This window comes from Lycorma delicatula, chromosome 5 (genome assembly GCF_047948215.1).
Source record: "Lycorma delicatula isolate Av1 chromosome 5, ASM4794821v1, whole genome shotgun sequence".
Taxonomy (NCBI): Eukaryota; Metazoa; Arthropoda; class Insecta; order Hemiptera; family Fulgoridae; genus Lycorma; species Lycorma delicatula.
In genome coordinates, this window is record NC_134459.1 from 19,276,079 (window position 1) to 19,295,425 (window position 19,347).

A 19,347-nucleotide genomic window follows, 5' to 3' on the forward strand; every position below is an offset into this window, starting at 1 on the left:
AATAAACATAATACATATTTAATCGACCAAACTCAAATGTTAACTCTTAAATATCTAAGTATTTAAAAACACTTTTTTATTTTGGCAACTGCTTTTGTTTACAAAATAAAACAGGCAATTTCATTTTAATGCCAAGTTTAATATAGTTCTGTTTACTGGAAATAATTGACTGCTTAACTACTTTTATTTTTTATTTATTTTTCAAACATACATATTTTTAAAAAAAATTCAGTATATTAACAATCTATCAAATATTACATGAATATTAAAAAAAACAAAAAACATTTAAATAATAAATTATCAAATTTGGATTGATACAGATGAAATTATCTCATTCTTCTTTAAAATTATAAAATTACAAAATTAAAAAAAAAAAATTCTTAACTCGGGTAGATATCTTGTAAAAAACAAAATCATTTTATCCATACTTAATATTTAAAACTGTATAATTTTCATTTAAGATAGTGAAAAAATTTTTGTACATTAAATTCATATATGCGGGCTATTTATTTTTGGTAACTACATAAAAAATATGTGATGTGGATACCACATAACTTCCTTGTACGCCTATTAAATTACATATACACATTTTTTTAAAATGAAAAATACATAAAATTTTATTTCGTTAATAACTTCTGATTTTTTTTTTGTTATGAAATTATTATTTATCGTAAAATTTTTTTTTACAATCAGAGAATAATAATTATTAATAAATCAATGTATTTAAAATAAAGAAAAGTTAAAAAAAAAAGGTGACGAAGTCTGATTCGAACCGATGTGCCTTCCCCTTTTAAGATAGAAATATTTCATTTGGCTATGGAACCGATGAAAATAAGTACCACTTATGATACATTGTTAAAAAGCGCTCAATGAGGGCTTATTACTACAATTAAGAAAAAATTCCAAAATCCAAATTTTTGGGGATTTTGAGCTTTTTTGGATACTTTTGGTTCAGTCGATTGCAATCAAAAGGGGAGGTGCACAACAAGATATTATAACAGTCCTAAATCCAAAATTTCAACATCTTACGACTAATCGTTTTTGAGTTATGCAAGATAAAAAATTCTGATATGGAAAAATTACGAGTTGGCTAATTTTTTTCGTCACGTACTAATTATTGTTAAATTCAAAATTGTACGATAGTTTGGATTCAACATTCGTAAAAAATCACTCAAGCCATTTTTGAACTACATTTCAAGAAAATGACATTCAAAATTGTAAAAAATCCTATCTTCTAAACGAAATAAATTACAAAAAAAAATAGTTAAATTAAAGAAAAAATTTCTCGTCTTACAAATCAGAAGATTTCAATGCTATTAACATGTTATTTTTGGTTAACAAATCCAATATGAAGAGATTTCGATACAACACTTTCTGGACAGGTATAAAAAAAATCACCAAGGCTTTTAAATCTACATTTTTTGGATGGAAATCTAAATTATCGCATCAGGTTGGTCTAGTGGTAAAACTCGTCATCGCTGATTTCTAAGTTAAAACTTCTAAGTTTCAATTCCTAGTAAAGATATTATTTTATTTAGTTAGTTATTATTAGTTTTTTATACGAATTTGAATACTAGATCGTGAACCCGGTGTTCTTTGGTGATTGGGTTTTAATTAACCACATGGCTCAGAAATGGTCGGCCTGAGTCTGTTCAAGACACGTTTACAGGTACATTTACCGTTATATTCCAGTCACTAATGAATTTAGTTGTTGATAAGACTGTAACTAAAAGAATATTTAACAAAATTTTAGATGAAAAGTTTTCTTTGTATAGAAATAACTTAAAAGATAAGAAAAAATATATTTAAAATTTTCTACAAATAAATTTTTTTTATTCATTATTTAATGAAGAAATTCACGTAATGAATAAGATTTATTTGAAATAAGATCAAACAAAATGTAACAAAAGACTGGTAATAAAACCGAATAAGAGAACGTAAAGTAAATAAACGAAAACAAAGAGCAAATGTCAGTGCAATAAATTAAATAATTTAAATTTGTTGTTTACAACAGCAAGCTTATTTATTTCAAAAGTAGTAAACACTTTTTTATGTGTATGAATCCAAATAAGATTAAAAACACAATTATTTGTTTATTTTGAGACAGAGCGAGACATAACGTTCAGACATCCAAAAATAAATTACTTAGCTAAAAAATTCAGAACCGTATTAAACAAACCAGGTAATTTCTTTGCCGTTGAGTTAAATAATTCGCGTCATAGTAAGAGTAAAAAATTGAGAATTTTATTCTTCATTTTTTCTATAAAACTATATAATTTCATCTCATTGTTGTAATTTCTCTTTAAAAGATCAAAGAAACACTAAAGATGATGATTGTACAAAAACATCATTCGGAAATTTCTGTAACTTGAACTAATGTGGTATTGAAATGTCAACTTTAAAAACAAAACAATATACCCAAAATTTTGGTCGAAAACTATAATTTTTTTATAGCTATGCTGGTGCAGCAGTAGAACTAAAGAAGAAAAATGTTCATTTATATAATTTTTTATTTTTTTATTTTATTTTAATCCATTGATTTTATCGAAAAGATTAAGGAAAAAATTTCCTTCATAACTTTAATTAAAACTTCCTACGTTTAGATTTTTATATTTTACTGTTGTAAATATTTTTTTTATGAGTAAAAAATATAATTATTTGCCAGTAATTGAAACCAAATATGCCTCTACAGCGCTTAATATATATATATATATATATATATATATATATGTATTTAGAGTATGTAAGGGAATTTTGTATGATGTGTATGTGAATGTGTATTGTCACCTGAGAAACCTTAGAGAATTCTGAGTGAAACGTTGTGTATTTAATTTAAATACATAATTACAATTATTATTATTATAAAAATAATAGAGAAATAGATATACTAGGAAAAAAATATATTTGTAAATTGAAAAATAATTATAAATTAACCATAAACAAATTGAATACGATGATTCCTTATTTTAATTGGTTGTACGGTTATCATTACCAGTACTTTTAAGAAATACTATCACTCACTATTATACGATAGTATATGAAGCAGATTTTATTTTACTTTAATAAAAAAGCATATCATGCTGATATTTTACGTGTAACCTTGCAATTTTAACTGCTGAAGATAAAGTAATTTAACTTCGAAAGCGCTCCAGTTAGATAAGTGTTCTTACCATTTTTGACTGCATATATTTTTCATATATGAGCATTAACTTAAATGTAATTTATTTAAATTTATTTTCCTCTTGTTTGGATAGAATTAAATATAATAATAAGAGACGTATTTCACTTAAAAATATTATCTTTATTAATCTCTTGGGTTAACCAACCAACTAAAAACAAACTTACAAATTAAATACACATCGTTTCACTCAGAATTCTCTAAGCTTCTTCAGGTGACAATACACATTCATACTCACACACGTCATACAAAATTTTCTTACATACTCTATATACATATATATACTGGCGGACCCGTCAATGCTTTGCTATAGCTAAATATGAATGTATGAATTAAATAAATTTGGTATTATATTTCACAAATTATACTACGAAAATAATGGGGTTTATATAAATCAATCGCTCGTTTTCCTATACGGGAACATGCTGAAATACAATACGATCTAGTGTTACCAATTGATGCAATCGATTATTTTCACATTCTTGTGATGATCCTATAGCCCGTAACCGTGACATATGTAATCTATTCCTTCATGTCGTTCTGCTATTTCTTCCTCTGTTTCAAGTCTTCTACATACTCCCCTTATGGCTCGTCGAATTGTGTGTTTAATATTTTGTCGTTTTGGATGCATTGTTTCTTCAAATTATAAAAGTTTTATCTTTTATATATGTATTAATATATTATATACGTTTTTATACATTTTTGTAACTTACGAAAACAATAAATTATACAATATTAATTCCTATTAATTTTCTTTCTTTCTTCTTATGATCTCCCGGAATGTTTACCACAGTTCAAAACTCACCGATTTCACTACTATATAAATCTAAAACTTCTTTTACTAAATTTAATGTCATTGTATATATCGAGAGATATCGTCTATATCGATTTTCATTGTCTATGTCGATCGTTGTCTTTTTCAATGTTGCCTTCCTCAGATAGTTATGTGATTAAATATTATGTTGTCAAATTATTATATTATTAAATATTATGGAAATGATAATATGTAAACACTTACGGGACAAACAATAATAATTTATGAAATTTTCAGCGAAACTGGTTAAGTAGTTTTTGAGTTATTAGGATAAACACAAAACGAAGATTGTCTTTTATTTATATAAATTAAATTTCTGTTAATTGAAAAAGGATTTATTCATCGATGCGGTATGAATTCATAAGCTTATATTTAGTTTATCTTTTTTTTTGTAAAAAAATTTATGATGAAAATGTATGATTTAGAGAATTTTGATTTCATATATCTATATATATATATATAAATGAATGTTTGTCTGTCTGTATGTCTCTTATGCCTTCCTAAACCGTTCATCCGATAACGATGAAACTTTGGGGAATGGTTAGACAGATGCCCGCGAAGATTTCTGAATTAGTTTGGACCCGCTAGGTGGCGCTGGAGTCGAGATATTTCGAAAAATTGTATTTATGGGCCGATTTGGCTCATATTCAGAATATATATCTGTTACGTCAAAAAAAAATATTTTTGCAAAAAGTGGACTCGCTAGGTGGCGCTGGGGTCGAAATATTAAGAGAAATTGTATTTATGAACCGATTTCGCTCATATTCAGAATACATATTAGTTACATGAAAAGAGATATTTTTGCAAATATTATACCCGCCAGGTGGCGTCGGTGTCAAGATATTTAGAAACAAACAAATATACAAAAAGACTTTCTTCTTTATTTATATAGAAAGTAGAAGATTACCCGTGCGGACAAGATCCATATTACAAAATTTTACACTTTTTAAATTCGTCCGGAAGATTTCGCAAGCAAAAGAGTACCTAAGCAAAAAGAAGAAATCTGAAGATCTCGCAGGCAAAGGTATCTAAGCTCTGACACTTTTTCTTAAATGTTTAGAAAAAGGACTGTGAAAAAGTGCATTAGTGAATAAAATGTAAAATATAAAAATAAATAAAAAAGTGTTTAACAAACTTGCATACAACTGCATAATTAAGATAAGACTCTATTAAAAGTTTGAGTTGTGCGCACGCCCACGAGGGTTTCTGAATTAGATTGGACCCGATAGGTGGCACTGGGGGTCGAGATATTTCGAGAAATTGTACTTATGGTCCGATTTGGCTCATATTTGTTCAAAACGACAAAATATTGGTAGACACAATTAATCATATGTAACCATAAGCGCGGGCGAAGCCACGACGGAATGCTAGTATATATATATATATACTTTTGTGAAATCATAGTAAAAGAAAAAAAATCATACAAAACAAGATTAGATGAGACCTAATCGTCAGTAAAATAGTGTTGTAAATCAGATTTTGTGTAATTGAAATTTTTATACTCTACGCTTTACAAATTTTTCCAAGAAAAAATATTGTCGCAACCTTTTCTTTAAAGTTTAAAAACTAAAAAAGAAAATCACTTAATTCTCTATTTTACTGCAGTAATATGTTATTGTTGTACATTAAAAGAAAATAGCAACCTACACGTAGCATGTCCATTATTTTAGTAGCAGCAACTGAGATAACAATAAGATACTACAGCAAAATAGAACTAGAAGTTACCTAGGACAGTATTTTAACTTACAATAGTAGCTCAAATAATGTCAAAAACTGTAAATTTGACAGTATATTTTAAACAGGTTTTTCTGTTTTACATTTTACATTTACAATTGTATTTTACTGGAAGTGAAAAATAAAAGTAAGTAAAATAACCGATTCTATAACGATACCGATTCTATACTGATAATGAACGTTCGAGGTTCGACACCTGATTTTAGTTTGACGTTTTTGTAATCAACCAAAATTTCATTTCTTATTACCCCCAAGTTTATAAAAGTTTATCTAGAAAAATAAAAGTTTTTTTATATAAATAAAAACAAACAGAAAAAATATTGACGCATTTAGATAAACGTGAAAATTTAAATTAAATATATATTTACAAACCTTTTAAGGAGTCATAAATTCATTTTTAGAATTAAAATTTTTACATTCCCATCTAGATATCGTTATAGCAGAGCTGTAGCTATAAAATGGAAAGTGTTGTAATCGTTTCAATTTGGGCATATGCGGTTTTCACCAGATCTTGATCTTTTGACATCTAAGGAACCCAAAAAACCGGATAGAAATTTTCGGGATGTTAATGTTCGTATATATATATATATATATATATATATATATATGTGTGTGTGTTCGGTATTGGCCTCTAAATCATTTTATATCTCCAGAACTACTGGACCGATTGAACTACTGACCAAACTCGGTAAGATTACTTCTATATGTAGGACATTGATGCCATTAAATTTTCAGCTTAAAAGGTCAAGGGGATGAGGCTGTAAAGCAAGGCAACCCTCAATATTTAGTCAATAATTAAGGTCATATTTTTCTTTGGCGGTCATACATTCTTTCTTTAAGGTCATATTTTTTTTGTTAACAATTAAAAAATAACAATATTTGCAAGATCGCACCACACCTCAAAAAATGCTATTGTGGTCGTCTGCTATGTTGTGACGTCACAGGTGAGCGATAGAATTAAATAAATGAATAATATTTAAAGTGTAAATGTAACTCGGATTGGCTGGGTCTCGAACTCGATCGCTCGGTATCTGGTGCGTTAAACCTCGCGGCTACATCAGTCTGCCGGTCGTACGAGCGAAATTTGTTCTATGTGGGTTATGAAATTACATTATTTTAGTTAGTGCCGACTGCCGCCGCTAGTACCGCCACACCCGCGCGAATTAAATACGGTATGCGCGCACATTTTATTCAGAATCATTGAATTAAATAAACGAAAATATATTATGTTTAAATAAAATGATAAATATTTTAAATTAAATTGTGTGTCTATGTGTGTGTAAACCGTGCATCAGAAACAACCTACAGTTGTAGTACTTTCCCGGAACGCGGCTTTAGCCACGTGACGGGAAAGTCCTACAACTGTGTTGTCAACTTTTTATGATGAGATTATAATTGTAAAAATCTTTTGGTAAGTTAGGGACATATAATTTACATTAAATATAGATTAGTAATTATTGAAGAATAAAATTATTTTAACTTCTTTTAAAGTTATTTTATTTCTTACGAATATTTTCATTTTAACTCATTTGCATAGTTCATAATATAAATTTTAATCTCTGAATGAAATAATGTCTAAGAAATTATTACATCAGTATAAGAAGGTAACTTAAATAAATAAGCGCTTTACATTAATATGGTTCATTAAATTCGATTTAATTTCTAATCCACTTTTCTTCAATTTGTTTCTTAAATAAAAATCTTTAAAAAAGAACAGACAGATAAGAATTACACCAGATAAATAATATTCTACAAATAATTATTACGTAAATTATTTAAAATATTACTTCACTGTTATAAAAAGAAAAAAAAAACAAGATAATCTTTTCTTTTGAAATTGAATATACAATTACCACAGAAAGAGTTTTATTTTACCAAGCTCCATGAGCTTGACAGGTCAGTTAAAGACAAATGACGTAACGTAAGATATTACAATCATTAAACTTTTTTTCAACCGAAGATTTACTACCCTTTTTTTAGACATTTAATCTATAAATCTAGAAATTTAAAAATAAAATTTCGTAGTTTTTTCTCTTTTCACAATTTATGAGCAACGGTATATTAAATCAATTATAAGTGTTTCTTTTTTTCAAATAAAATTTTAGTACGATATTTACAAAAGAAAAAAGTTGCGACAAGTTTTTTTTTTAAATTTATTAAACTATTTCACGCTGTTTATAAACATTTTTAATTGACCATTAAACAAAAAGGTTTTGTTACCTTTTAACCATTTGTTATAAACAATTTCATGTCGGTCATATAAATTCGGTAAAATTAAATGGTTTTAATTTACGTAGATTTATTCAAATTTATTATAAATCAATGAACTGAATCTGTTTTTACTACCCTGATATATATATTTTGTAATTTGTAAAAAAATGTTTTTTATTAGAAAAAAAGTTGTAACATATTTAAAAATCTGATATTTCCTTATAAAAAATATTCTGGAAGAGAAATAATACTTTTTTGATACGCAGGATAAACTGATACATATTTGTGGTATATTCAAATAAGATAAATGAGTTCCAAAGTACCCTGGTTGTAAATAATGAATAAAAAATATATATATATATTATTATTATTATCTAGGCAGGTATTAGGTATTAGTAAATTTACTTGAAATAACATTAAGTGTGCAGAAAGTCGAAAACACTAAAATTTTCCAAAACTGAAATACCACGTTTGTAAAATTTAATTTACCATAAATTAAAATTGATGAATTATGATATAATTTTAAAAAAAAAATCTGATGTGGACACTACATGACATCCTTGTACTTCTAATAAATTACATATACATTTTTTAAAAGTTCATAAAATGTTATTTCATTAATAACTTCTGATGTTATTAATGTCAGGAAAAGATTTTTGAAAGTGTATGTTTGGAGTGTCGCTTTACATGGAAGTGAAACTTGGACAATCGGAGTATCTGAGAAGAAAATATTAGAAGCTTTTGAAATGTGGTGCTATAGGAGAATGTTAAAAATCAGACGGGTGGATAAAGTGACATATGAAGAGGTATTGCGGCAAACAGATGAAGAAAGAAGCATTTGGAAAAATATAGTTAAAAGAAGAGACAGACTTATAGGCCACATACTAAGGCATCCTGGAATAGTCGCTTTAATATTGGAAGGACAGGTGGAAGGGAAAAATTGTGTAGGCAGGCCACGTTTGGAGTATGTAAAACAAATTGTTGGGGATGTAGGATGTAGAGGGTATACTGAAATGAAACGACTAGCACTAGATAGGGAATCTTGGAGAGCTGCATCAAACCAGTCAAATGACTGAAAACAAAAAAAAAAAAAAAAAAACTTCTGATATCTTTTCATATTTTTATTGTTATTATTGAATTATTATTTATTGTATTTTTTTTTTATAATCACAGGTTAATAATTATTAATAAATCAATATATTTAAATTAAAAAAACAAGAAAATGAAGTCGGATTTGAACCGACGTGCCTTTCCTTTGTAAGATCTAGATTTCGTTAATTAAAATTTTATTTGGCTATACCTCTGGACCCAATGAAAATAAGTACCACTTATGATATATTGTTGAAAAGCTTCTCGATGAGGTCTTATTACTGCAGCAAAAAGTCCAAAATCAAATTTGTTTTGGATTTTGGGCTTATTTGGATACTTTTGGTTCGGTCGATTACAATCAAAAGGGGAGGGGGGTTGCAGAACTAGATGTTACAGAAGTCCTAAATCCAAAATTTCAACATTCTACGGCTAATCGTTTTTGAGTTATACAACATACATACGTACGTACAGACTTCACGCCCAAACTATTCAAAATGGATATTTCCCTTTAAATCTGAAAAACGAAATTTTTCGCGATTACAATACCTCTTTATACTTTGAACAAGGAAGTAAAAATAATAGAATTGTTATCCGTTCAGACAAACAATCGAAAAGTAATAAAGTTATCTTAATTCATTCCAATGATTATCTAAAATATTTTGCACTCTACATATCCCCTTTATTACCAAATTATGCAAATCTAGATGTCTTAATAAACGACCAGATAACATAATTCGTCTCTAAAAGATATTCTTTCTATCTCTTTTTTCTTTCCTTTCCTTTTTTTATAATTTATTAGTTAATTTTGTGCTTGTACGTGCGAATACGGAATAGGGTAAGTAAAGTATGAAAATTGTCATGTCTGACAGGTATTCATATCTAGGATCTTTCTAATTAAATATCTCATTTTTACGTCACAGTAGTCGATATGAAACTCTTTATTTCGTTTTTTGTCATACTTTTAATAACCACTTGTAGCCCTACAGTCTAAATTTTACATTTTTCCTTTCATTTTACTACTTACTTTTATTATTTTCCGTGTACATATGTATATAATATAAGATAATCTTATCTTATACATAATATAAAATAAGATTAACACCAGTTTGATATTATAATAAACATGTATATATTTTTGGTTAAATAGATTGTTAACAGTATGAAATTTATAAATCTTACATTTAATAAAAACAACATTTAAAATTTCTGACAACAAAGAAGTAGAGTTTAAATATTTAAATATTTTGGATAAATCATAAAACCGAATATAAGTGAAAAAAAATGTGGTGAAGAATAGAGTACAAACAATGAAAAATGTCTATCGTCTCATGAACATTTACAATAAAATATTCCTGTCGTATAACTACAAATTGCGGCACTATAAAACTGTAGTCCTACCACTGTATGGGGCAGAATGTCTGCATTTTTTTTTCAGAACAAGAAATAACAAAATAAGAAAAGTCTGATGTGGACACCACATGATTTCCTTGTAGGACTATTCAAATTACATATACACATTTTTAAAAGTACATAGAATTTTATTTTACTAATAACTTCTAATTTTTTTTCATATTTTTTTATTGTTATTATTGAATTATTATTTATTGTAATTTTTTTTTATAAACGGAGATTAATAAAACAATATATTTAAATTAAAAGAAAAAAAAAGGAAAAAGAGATTTTTTTTAATTTAAAAAGTTAAAAGAAAAAAAATGAAATGAAGTCTGATTCAAACCGATGTGCCTTACCCTTGTAATATCTAAATATCTCATTAATTAAAATTTATTTGGCTATAGCTCTGGAACCAATTAAAGTAAGTACCACTTATGATATACCGTTGAAAAGCTCTCAATGAGGGATTATTACTGCAGTTAAGAAAAATTCCAAAATCCAATTTTTTTTTATTTTGGGCTTTTTTGAACATTTTTGGTTCAGTCGATTGCAATCAAAATGGGAGGTGCACAACTAGATGTTACAGCAGTCATAAATCCAAAATTTCTACGTCCTACGACTAATCGTTTTTGAGTTACGCGAGATACATACGTCACGCCGAAAAACAGAGCCACAAAGATCAACTGATTTAAATAAATAAAAAAATATCTAAAAAACTTAAGCATTTCTAAGGCTCTATGTAAAAACAGAGATAAACTTAGAAAAGCGATTCGAGGATCTAAATTTCCAGAGAGAAATAAAAGGGTATAAACGTGAATAGATGGACGGAAGAAAGAGCGTGGTGATGAACGGGGTAACAACATAGCGAAAGAACGAAAACCTTTTGGTAAAAAAAAGAAGTCAAAATTACGCAACCTTGAGCCGTAGTGGTCGAAACAAAAAGAAAAAATCAACATATTAAATGAAAAAGCAGAGAAACAAACTTGGACTAGTATTCGATTATATACTAATGGTGTATCCTAGTCGCTTAAAGATGAGCACTATTAAGAACAGTGCCACCGGAACTTCACCGAAGATGACGCTGCACAATTAGCTGTGAAAAGATCTTCTGGAACTCTCTCTTTTTCTGTTTGGGCTCCAGAACTACCGTAAGGTATTACTTCAGAGGATGAATGAAGATGGTATGTATGAATGTAAATGAAGTGTAATCTTGTAGCCTCAGGTCGACCATTCCTGAGATGTGAGGTTAATTGAAACCCAACCACCAAAGATCACCGGTATCCAGGATCTAGTATTCAAATCCGTATAAAAGTAACTGCCTTTACTCTCTTTACGCTCTTGCCTTTACTCTTTACGTTCGACTTCGAAATCAGCTGATTTGCGATGACGAGTTCATCGCTAGACCAACACGGTGGGTTAGATCTTAACCCACCGGATTGGTCTAGCAGTGAACGCGTCTTCCCAAATCAGCTGATTTGGAAGTCGAGAGTTCCAGCGTTCAAGTCCTAGTAAAGGCAGTTAGTTACTTTTATACGGATTTGAATACTAGATCGTGGATACCGGTGTTCTTTGGTGGATGGGTTTCAATTAACCACACATATCAGAAATAGTCGAACTGAGACTACAAGACTACACTTCATTTACACTCATACATATCATCCTCATTCGTCCTCTGAAATAATACCTGAACGGTAATTCCCGAAGGAAAATCAGAATAAAAGAGATCTTTTAGAGCTACATTTCTACATAGTTATAAAAATCAGTCTTTAGTAATCTGAATTAACTAATCGGGTTAGTTTAGTGGTAAACTCGTCGTTGTAAATCAGCTAATTTCAAAATCAAGAGTTTTCAGGTTCAAATTCTAATAAAAGTAGCTGATTTTATTCAGAAATGAATACTAGATCGTGGATACCGGTGTTCTTTGATGGTTGGGTTTCAATAATTCACACGTCTCAGGAATGGTCGGCCTGAGTTTGTTCAAGACAATACATTTACCAGTACAATTACATTTAACTAAGTCGCTAATGACTTGAATTGTTGATGCGACTATAAATTAAAAAAAAACAACAATATTCTCTTTTTTTTAAATATCATATATATATAATAAATAAATATATAAATATAATATATATATATTACTATTAAACATTATTTTTATTATTATTATTTTATCAAATAATAAAAATAATAAATTAAATATCTCTTGTATATAAATGATTTTCTTTACTATAAGGAAATAAAATAAACACATTATTTGATTTCATTAATCTAATTTTCTCTTTTTAAATAGCTTAAAGAATTTACTCTCTAGCCGTTCTCCTGTAAAAATTCATGAGGAAGCAACGTAACGTGTGACCGAACAAGCCGAGCCCACTGTAAACAAGTCGTCTTGGCATTTTTTCATCTTTTTAACTATAAATAATCACAACTGTTTTTATCGGTCTGTTCAAGGAACGTGTCATTACATATTGTACTAAAAAAAGGAAATATGTTGACCCACTAGTCAAAAGTATTCACAATGATTATATAGACCGATAAAAGAAATAATAGATACTTTTTTTAAATAATAAAATAAAGTTGAATAAAAAAAATTTGATAAAATTACATAATTAAAAATATAAATAAATAATTCTATTTTAAAACACGATAAAAAAGTATTCTTCAATTCTATTTAAAATAAAATATTTTTTAAAGTTATTATAACACTATAAATACCAAAATAAAACAAATTTTTAAAACGCATATTATTATTTTTCAATTCATTAAAAAAATAATTTTAAAAGGCAATTTTTTTTTACAAAGTTCGGTAGCTTTAGCCTTACACTTACAAAAATTGTTGTAATCTATGAATTCATTTTTTTTTTTATTTTTTAAATTTCTTATATATATAAATAACTGAAATAAAAATTAGTGTCCACCTTGTCAATGTACTGCTTTTCTTTAACTCAAACGGGTTTTTTTCACGTTTGTCGTCAAATCTTGCATCCTTAATTTAACATAATTCCTGACATTACCGCTTAATGAAATTTTCCACAGTTACTAAGGTCGGGTGACAATACAATATTCCACCATTACTTTTACAAACATCCCTTTGTACAGGGAAAAATTTGTAAAATGTATATAAACGACAAAAAAAATTTTGTTAATTTAAAATTGTATATCAATAATCAAAAACTTCACTATTTCGTTACTTTGTATGGTAAATGTGTGATTGAAAATTTGTTTGATATTTTATAAATTTCAGTATATGAAGTTATCTTTTGAAATCCAAATTAACCTTCTAATTAAACTCATGCAGTCTATGATAATAATTTGATTAAAATAACTAAAAAGTATAAAGCAAGTTTTAAAAAATTTAGAAAAATTTTTGTAATATTATTTTTAATATACAATTAGCTTGTTATATATTTAAATATTACGCATACTAAAATAATAAATAGATCTAACCTTGAATTTAAAAGTTCCAGAATTTCAGTCAGTTCTAAATTAAATCTTGTACAGTAACTCGTAATATAAAAAAAAATTATTTATCACCCAAGGTTACATCCCATAAATATTTCCACACAGAATAAATCTTTATTCAAAATAAAAATCTTAAAAAAAGAAAACTTATATTCTAATATTTTAATAAAAAGATTCATAAACATTAAATAAAGATATACAATATGAAATTTCAAAGATAAGAAAATAATAAGAGATATTACGCAATTTTTTGACACGACGAACGGCCATTTCATTCATATCCAAATACGCATTACTTACATACCTTGCAAATATAAAATCATTAAGTATAATTCTGCTATCGTATTGCTCGTATTTATGATAAAAATAATTAAATGGTAAATCCAGCTATTTCAAATTTTGAAGTGTAGTATTTTAAAGAAGATAAAAAAGGCAGTAAATTGGAAAATAGCATAAATAAGGTAGATATTTTTTTTAATTATTTTTTTTTTAGATATTTAATACTCTTACTACAAATATATAACGAATTAAAATTATATTATATTAGATTAGCAAATATTTATTTTGTTTAAACCTGTATGTATTTTTCTCTTTAATAAATTTAAATTTTTTGAAGTTAAAAATACCTTTATGGTTCCTTTAACTAATTGTGCTGAAGTAACATAATAAAAAATAATAATAATATTATTAATAAGTAAAATAATAATAATAATATTAACTACACTTAGTTCGGAAAATAATTTTTACGTCGCAAAATTACATTTTTTAAATTAAAATATCTAATTTTTGTAATAAAAAATATAATTAAACAATAAAAACTACGGATTTTATATAGTATCAATTAATATTACACATACATTACAATATATTATGTAATTTAATATAATAAAAAAAAAAATACATTGATTTCAAATGTAAAATTTCGTTGACATATTTTTTACAGATAAAAAAGTTTAGCAAAAAATTACAATAAAAATCTTATCTATAATGACTACGATAATAATAATAATAATAACAACAACAACAACAACAAAGCGTTTCAAGCTCTTATTTTAGCAAAAGCCTATAAAATATTTAAAATACGAATTTAATAGGTAAAAATAATGAGAAGGAAAGAAAAATATTATAAAAACAATTTATAATTTTCTTTAGTTTTTAACTAAAGAAAATTTAGTTTTAACGTTGCATATTTTTAAAGCACCTTGTTTTTTTTAAAAATTAAAGTCGCTCGAATAAATTAAAAAACAATAATATTACTTTTTACGGATATTTAAAAATAAATTTAAAAAAATTATTTTGTATTTAAATTTTAAAATATAATAAACAGGTTTAGCTGATAATCAATATATTATTTATGAACAATCGTGTGTAATTCATAATATATGACGTAAAGAAAAAATTTAGGATAATAAGGAATAAAATAGGAAAAAAGGAATCAACATTCATTTTTCTTTACCGTACAATCAGTCGATTTACTCATATTGTTCTTTTATAAATCTTCTTCTTGTACTTGTGTTTGAACGTAGAGTAATTTTTTTACAAAGTGCGAGCTGTCCAGAATAAGATCCGCACTAAACTGGAGTTGACTACCGCCCCACCCTTTTGATGAGCATGCGCATAACTACAATTACTCCCGCCTCCTGTTTACATACTACGTACGTACGTCTTCGTATAAAATGTTATAGTTGATCACATGATTTGGCAACTTAAGGAAAAAAATAATAACAAGAACAGTAGCCACAACAAAAATACTTTCAGGTTAATTTCCTCGACCAAAACTTTAAACTTTACCCTTAATAAACTTTTTCTTTATAAATTTTACAATGAACTCATGAAGTTTTCGTACTTATACAACTAAAAAAAAATAGTTTAAAATCTAGCTGATCAAAAGGTGTACACAATTTTGAATTACCTTATATATACAAAATTTATGAATTAGGTAAAATAATACGGAATAAATTAATAACATGTAAAGTACGTAGATTTCGAAATGAACCCGAAACATTAATTCATCAAAAGACTAGAAAATCATTACTTCAGATTATAAGAAAAAAATTCAGTTAAAAAGTTAAAAACATACTTTTTTAGTAATTTATTTAAAAAATAAATATATCCCCAAAAACCTAAGCCGAAATCCAGTTAAAAATTTTGATTAAAAATAATTCACTAAAATTATCCACTGGTTTTCTTATGGTAATAAAAATTTAACGTAATTTCTTTTCTTTTTTTTTGATTCCTAGAAACAAGCATAAATTATTTTAACTCTAAATATGACTTATGATGAATTTAAAATAAAAATAGATCTTACTAAGGCTGCAGAATAGTTTAGTCTCTAAAAAAATTAATTAATTAACATAAAAAAATCAAGGACAATTTAAGTTACCTTATAATCAATCATTTAAAATCATGTCGTGCTTTTAAAATTAACGTAACATTTTTTTTTTCTAAGCTGCTGTTTTAGATTAGATTTAAAAACTCCAGTTTAAAAACTGTTATAATCTTCTTTCAAACTTAAAATATATAAACAATTGATTTTGATTATTTATAGAATTATAATGAATAAACAATTTTTTTTTTTAAATAATTGTTTGACTTAAAAGCACATAGAAGAATATAAAGGATTAAAATATAATATAATATAAAGATATTATATTATACCGAATTAGGAGTCGATAGAAAGACCAAAGATCATCCAGAAAACATTATCAGAAACCACCTCAAAAGTCAAATTCATGAAAGAAATTTCAAACCCGTTTGAAATTTACACAGGCGTCCGACAAAGGAACCGCTTATCACCACTTTTGATCGACATCGTTTTGGTGAAGCAAGTCAAAGGCATCTAAATCGGAAAAAATAAAGGTAATAGAATTACCGTGAAATGCTTTGCAGATGACCTGGCTATATTAACAGATAGCAAAAATGAAGCTATTTCCGCATTGGAGTAACTATATGAAATATCCTTTAAAACCGGACTTATGAAAAGTCGCAGTATACATATACAAAATCGACTAGAAAACTCCCGCTGCAAATACAGTACGGCAAAATCTCACTTCAAGTACTTGGGAGAAACCGTCCGACCCATGGGACTGATTGAATACAATAACCAAATAGAAAGAAAACTCAAACTGCAAAAGGCGTTCAAACTTACATGGAATCATTATAACAAAAGGACAGTATCTCGTAATGCGAAACTACGACACTACAACACAGATGTCCTGCCGGAGGCCTTGTATGCAGCAAAGTAATCAGAAGAATGACTAGAATTCATGAAATCGAGAAGCAAGAACAGAAAATCCTCAAGAAAATGCACTATACCGTCCTCAGAGACGGAATCTGGCTCAAACGACCCACAAACGAATTATCTGAAAGGAGACACCATCACCGACAAGTTTAGAAAAAGACGTCTACAATTCTATGGACGCTTATTGAGGATGGGTGAAGACAGACTAGCTAAGAAAGTTTTCAACATCGTCAATGCAAGTATATTACAGTCCATTTCGATGAAAGAAACACAAGACGACCTGGAACGACTGATCATCTAAGAAGAACTCAAGGAGAGAAGGAAATTTAGGGATGAAATTAGAAATAAGAAAATTGAACAAGAGCAAAAAAGAAACGATAGGAAGATGACGGATGGAGAAAAGAAAGAAGAAACATAGTGAACGAATGAAAAGATTTTGGGAATAAAAGAAAAGAGAAGGAAGTAAATTCATGCATGATTGGCTCAAGTTCACGCTTCACGCACTCTCCTTAAGGGGAATAATCGGAAACAGTAATAATATAATTAATTAATTTATAATTAATATAACTTAATCTATAAGTATAAAAGATTTACACTCTCATTCAATCCTGATAAATCGGAATGAATATTACTAATAAAACCGCAATTAAAGAAAATTACATAAAAATAATGATAAACAAATAAATGAAATTACAATAAATTTATTTATTTCTCTTTTTACTCGGTGAATTAATTATTTAACTCAACAAAGAAGCTTTGTAAAGCTTGTTAGTGGGAATTTGGAAATTAAATTTTGTAGCGTATGAAAATATACCATTTCTACCCGGGATTCGAACCCGGGACACCCAGAATGGATACATTCTTTTTTTTTAATTTTTATTTACAATCGATTACATTTTGTAGGAAACTTAAGTAAATTATATCACGTTAAAAAGGAATGCACACTGAGATTCCTAAATACTAGTGCTAAATAGAACTTCTGAGAATAGAACATGGAATCATACACAAGATAGTTTTCAAGGACTGTACTTTCAGAAGTATAATAGAAAACAAATAACAATAACAAGAATGGCAGAGTGATGAAACGTTTAGAAAAGAAAAAATAAACCAAAAACTGCGATGTGAACACCACTTGACTTCCGTGTACGCCTATTTAATTACATATACACAATTTTTAAAATGAAAAGTACATAAAATTTTATTGCGTCAATAACTTCTGATATTTTTTCATATTTTTTTTATTGTTATTACTGAATTATTATTTATCGTAATTTTTTTTTACAATCACAAGATAATAATTATTAATAAATCAATATATTTAAATTAAAAAAAAAGGAGATGAAGTCTGATTCGAACCGATGTGCCTTACCCTTGTAAGATCCAAATATTTCATTAATTAAAATTTTATTTGGCTATAACTCTGGAACCAATGAAAATAAGTACCACTTATAATATATCGTTGAAAAGCTGTCAATGAGGGCTTATTAGTGTAGTTAAGAAAAAAGTCCAAAATCCAATTTTTTTGGATTTTGGGCTTTTTTGGATACTTTTGGTTCGGTCGATTACAATCAAAAAAGGGGGGGTGCAGAACTAGATGTTACAAAAGTCCTAAATCCAAAATTTCAACATTCTACGGCTAATTGTTTTTGAGTTATGTGAGTTATGTGAGTTACATACGTACGTTCAGACGTCACGCCGAAACTAGTCAAAATGGATTCAGGTATGGTCAAAATGGATATTTCCGTTAAAATCTGAAAACCGAAAAATTTTTTGCGATCACAATACTTCCTTTTTACTTCGTAGAAGGAAGTAAAAAGAAAAAAAAGAAGAAAAATGTAAGTGAAAACAGAAGCAGAAATAAGAGGAATAAAGGACTGATTACTTAATGCACAGCACTCAGCAGTCTAATGAACTATATAGTTACTAAGGTCCAAAACGTGTAACTGCTTAAGTCTTCTACATCCTCATCCTTACACAGTAATTTAATCGAAGTTCGCATTTCAAACTAAAACGTATTTCTTCCTTGACGTACCATAAACCTAAATATTCGTGGACTTTCCTGTTTTTAGCAAACCAGGACATCTCAGCTGTACACCTCGCTAGAATGTTCTAATTAATACATAATTTAAAAATTATTACATGCACATGGATCAAAATCGTGTCTTTGCAGAAAGATTCGACAATGGAATTTAAGTTAACGAGTTTCAATAATAATATTATTATAAA

General features: G+C 27.5%; 1 protein-coding gene across 2 annotated transcripts in view; it reads right to left on the bottom strand.

Moving 5' to 3' along the window:
* The window catches only part of LOC142324777 (uncharacterized protein ZK1073.1), a 214,934-nt gene that overhangs the window by 128,884 nt on the left and 66,703 nt on the right, over positions 1-19,347 (bottom strand). Inside the window, exon 1 of one of the 2 annotated variants that reach the window (XM_075365754.1) lies at positions 15,337-15,467. The exons of the other annotated variant lie outside the window; for it this stretch is intronic. Within the exon in view, the coding sequence (XP_075221869.1) occupies positions 15,337-15,360 (24 nt within the window). The 5' untranslated portion in view covers positions 15,361-15,467. Of the gene's footprint in view, positions 1-15,336; positions 15,468-19,347 lie in introns of those variants that run through there. 2 annotated transcript variants of the gene reach the window in all.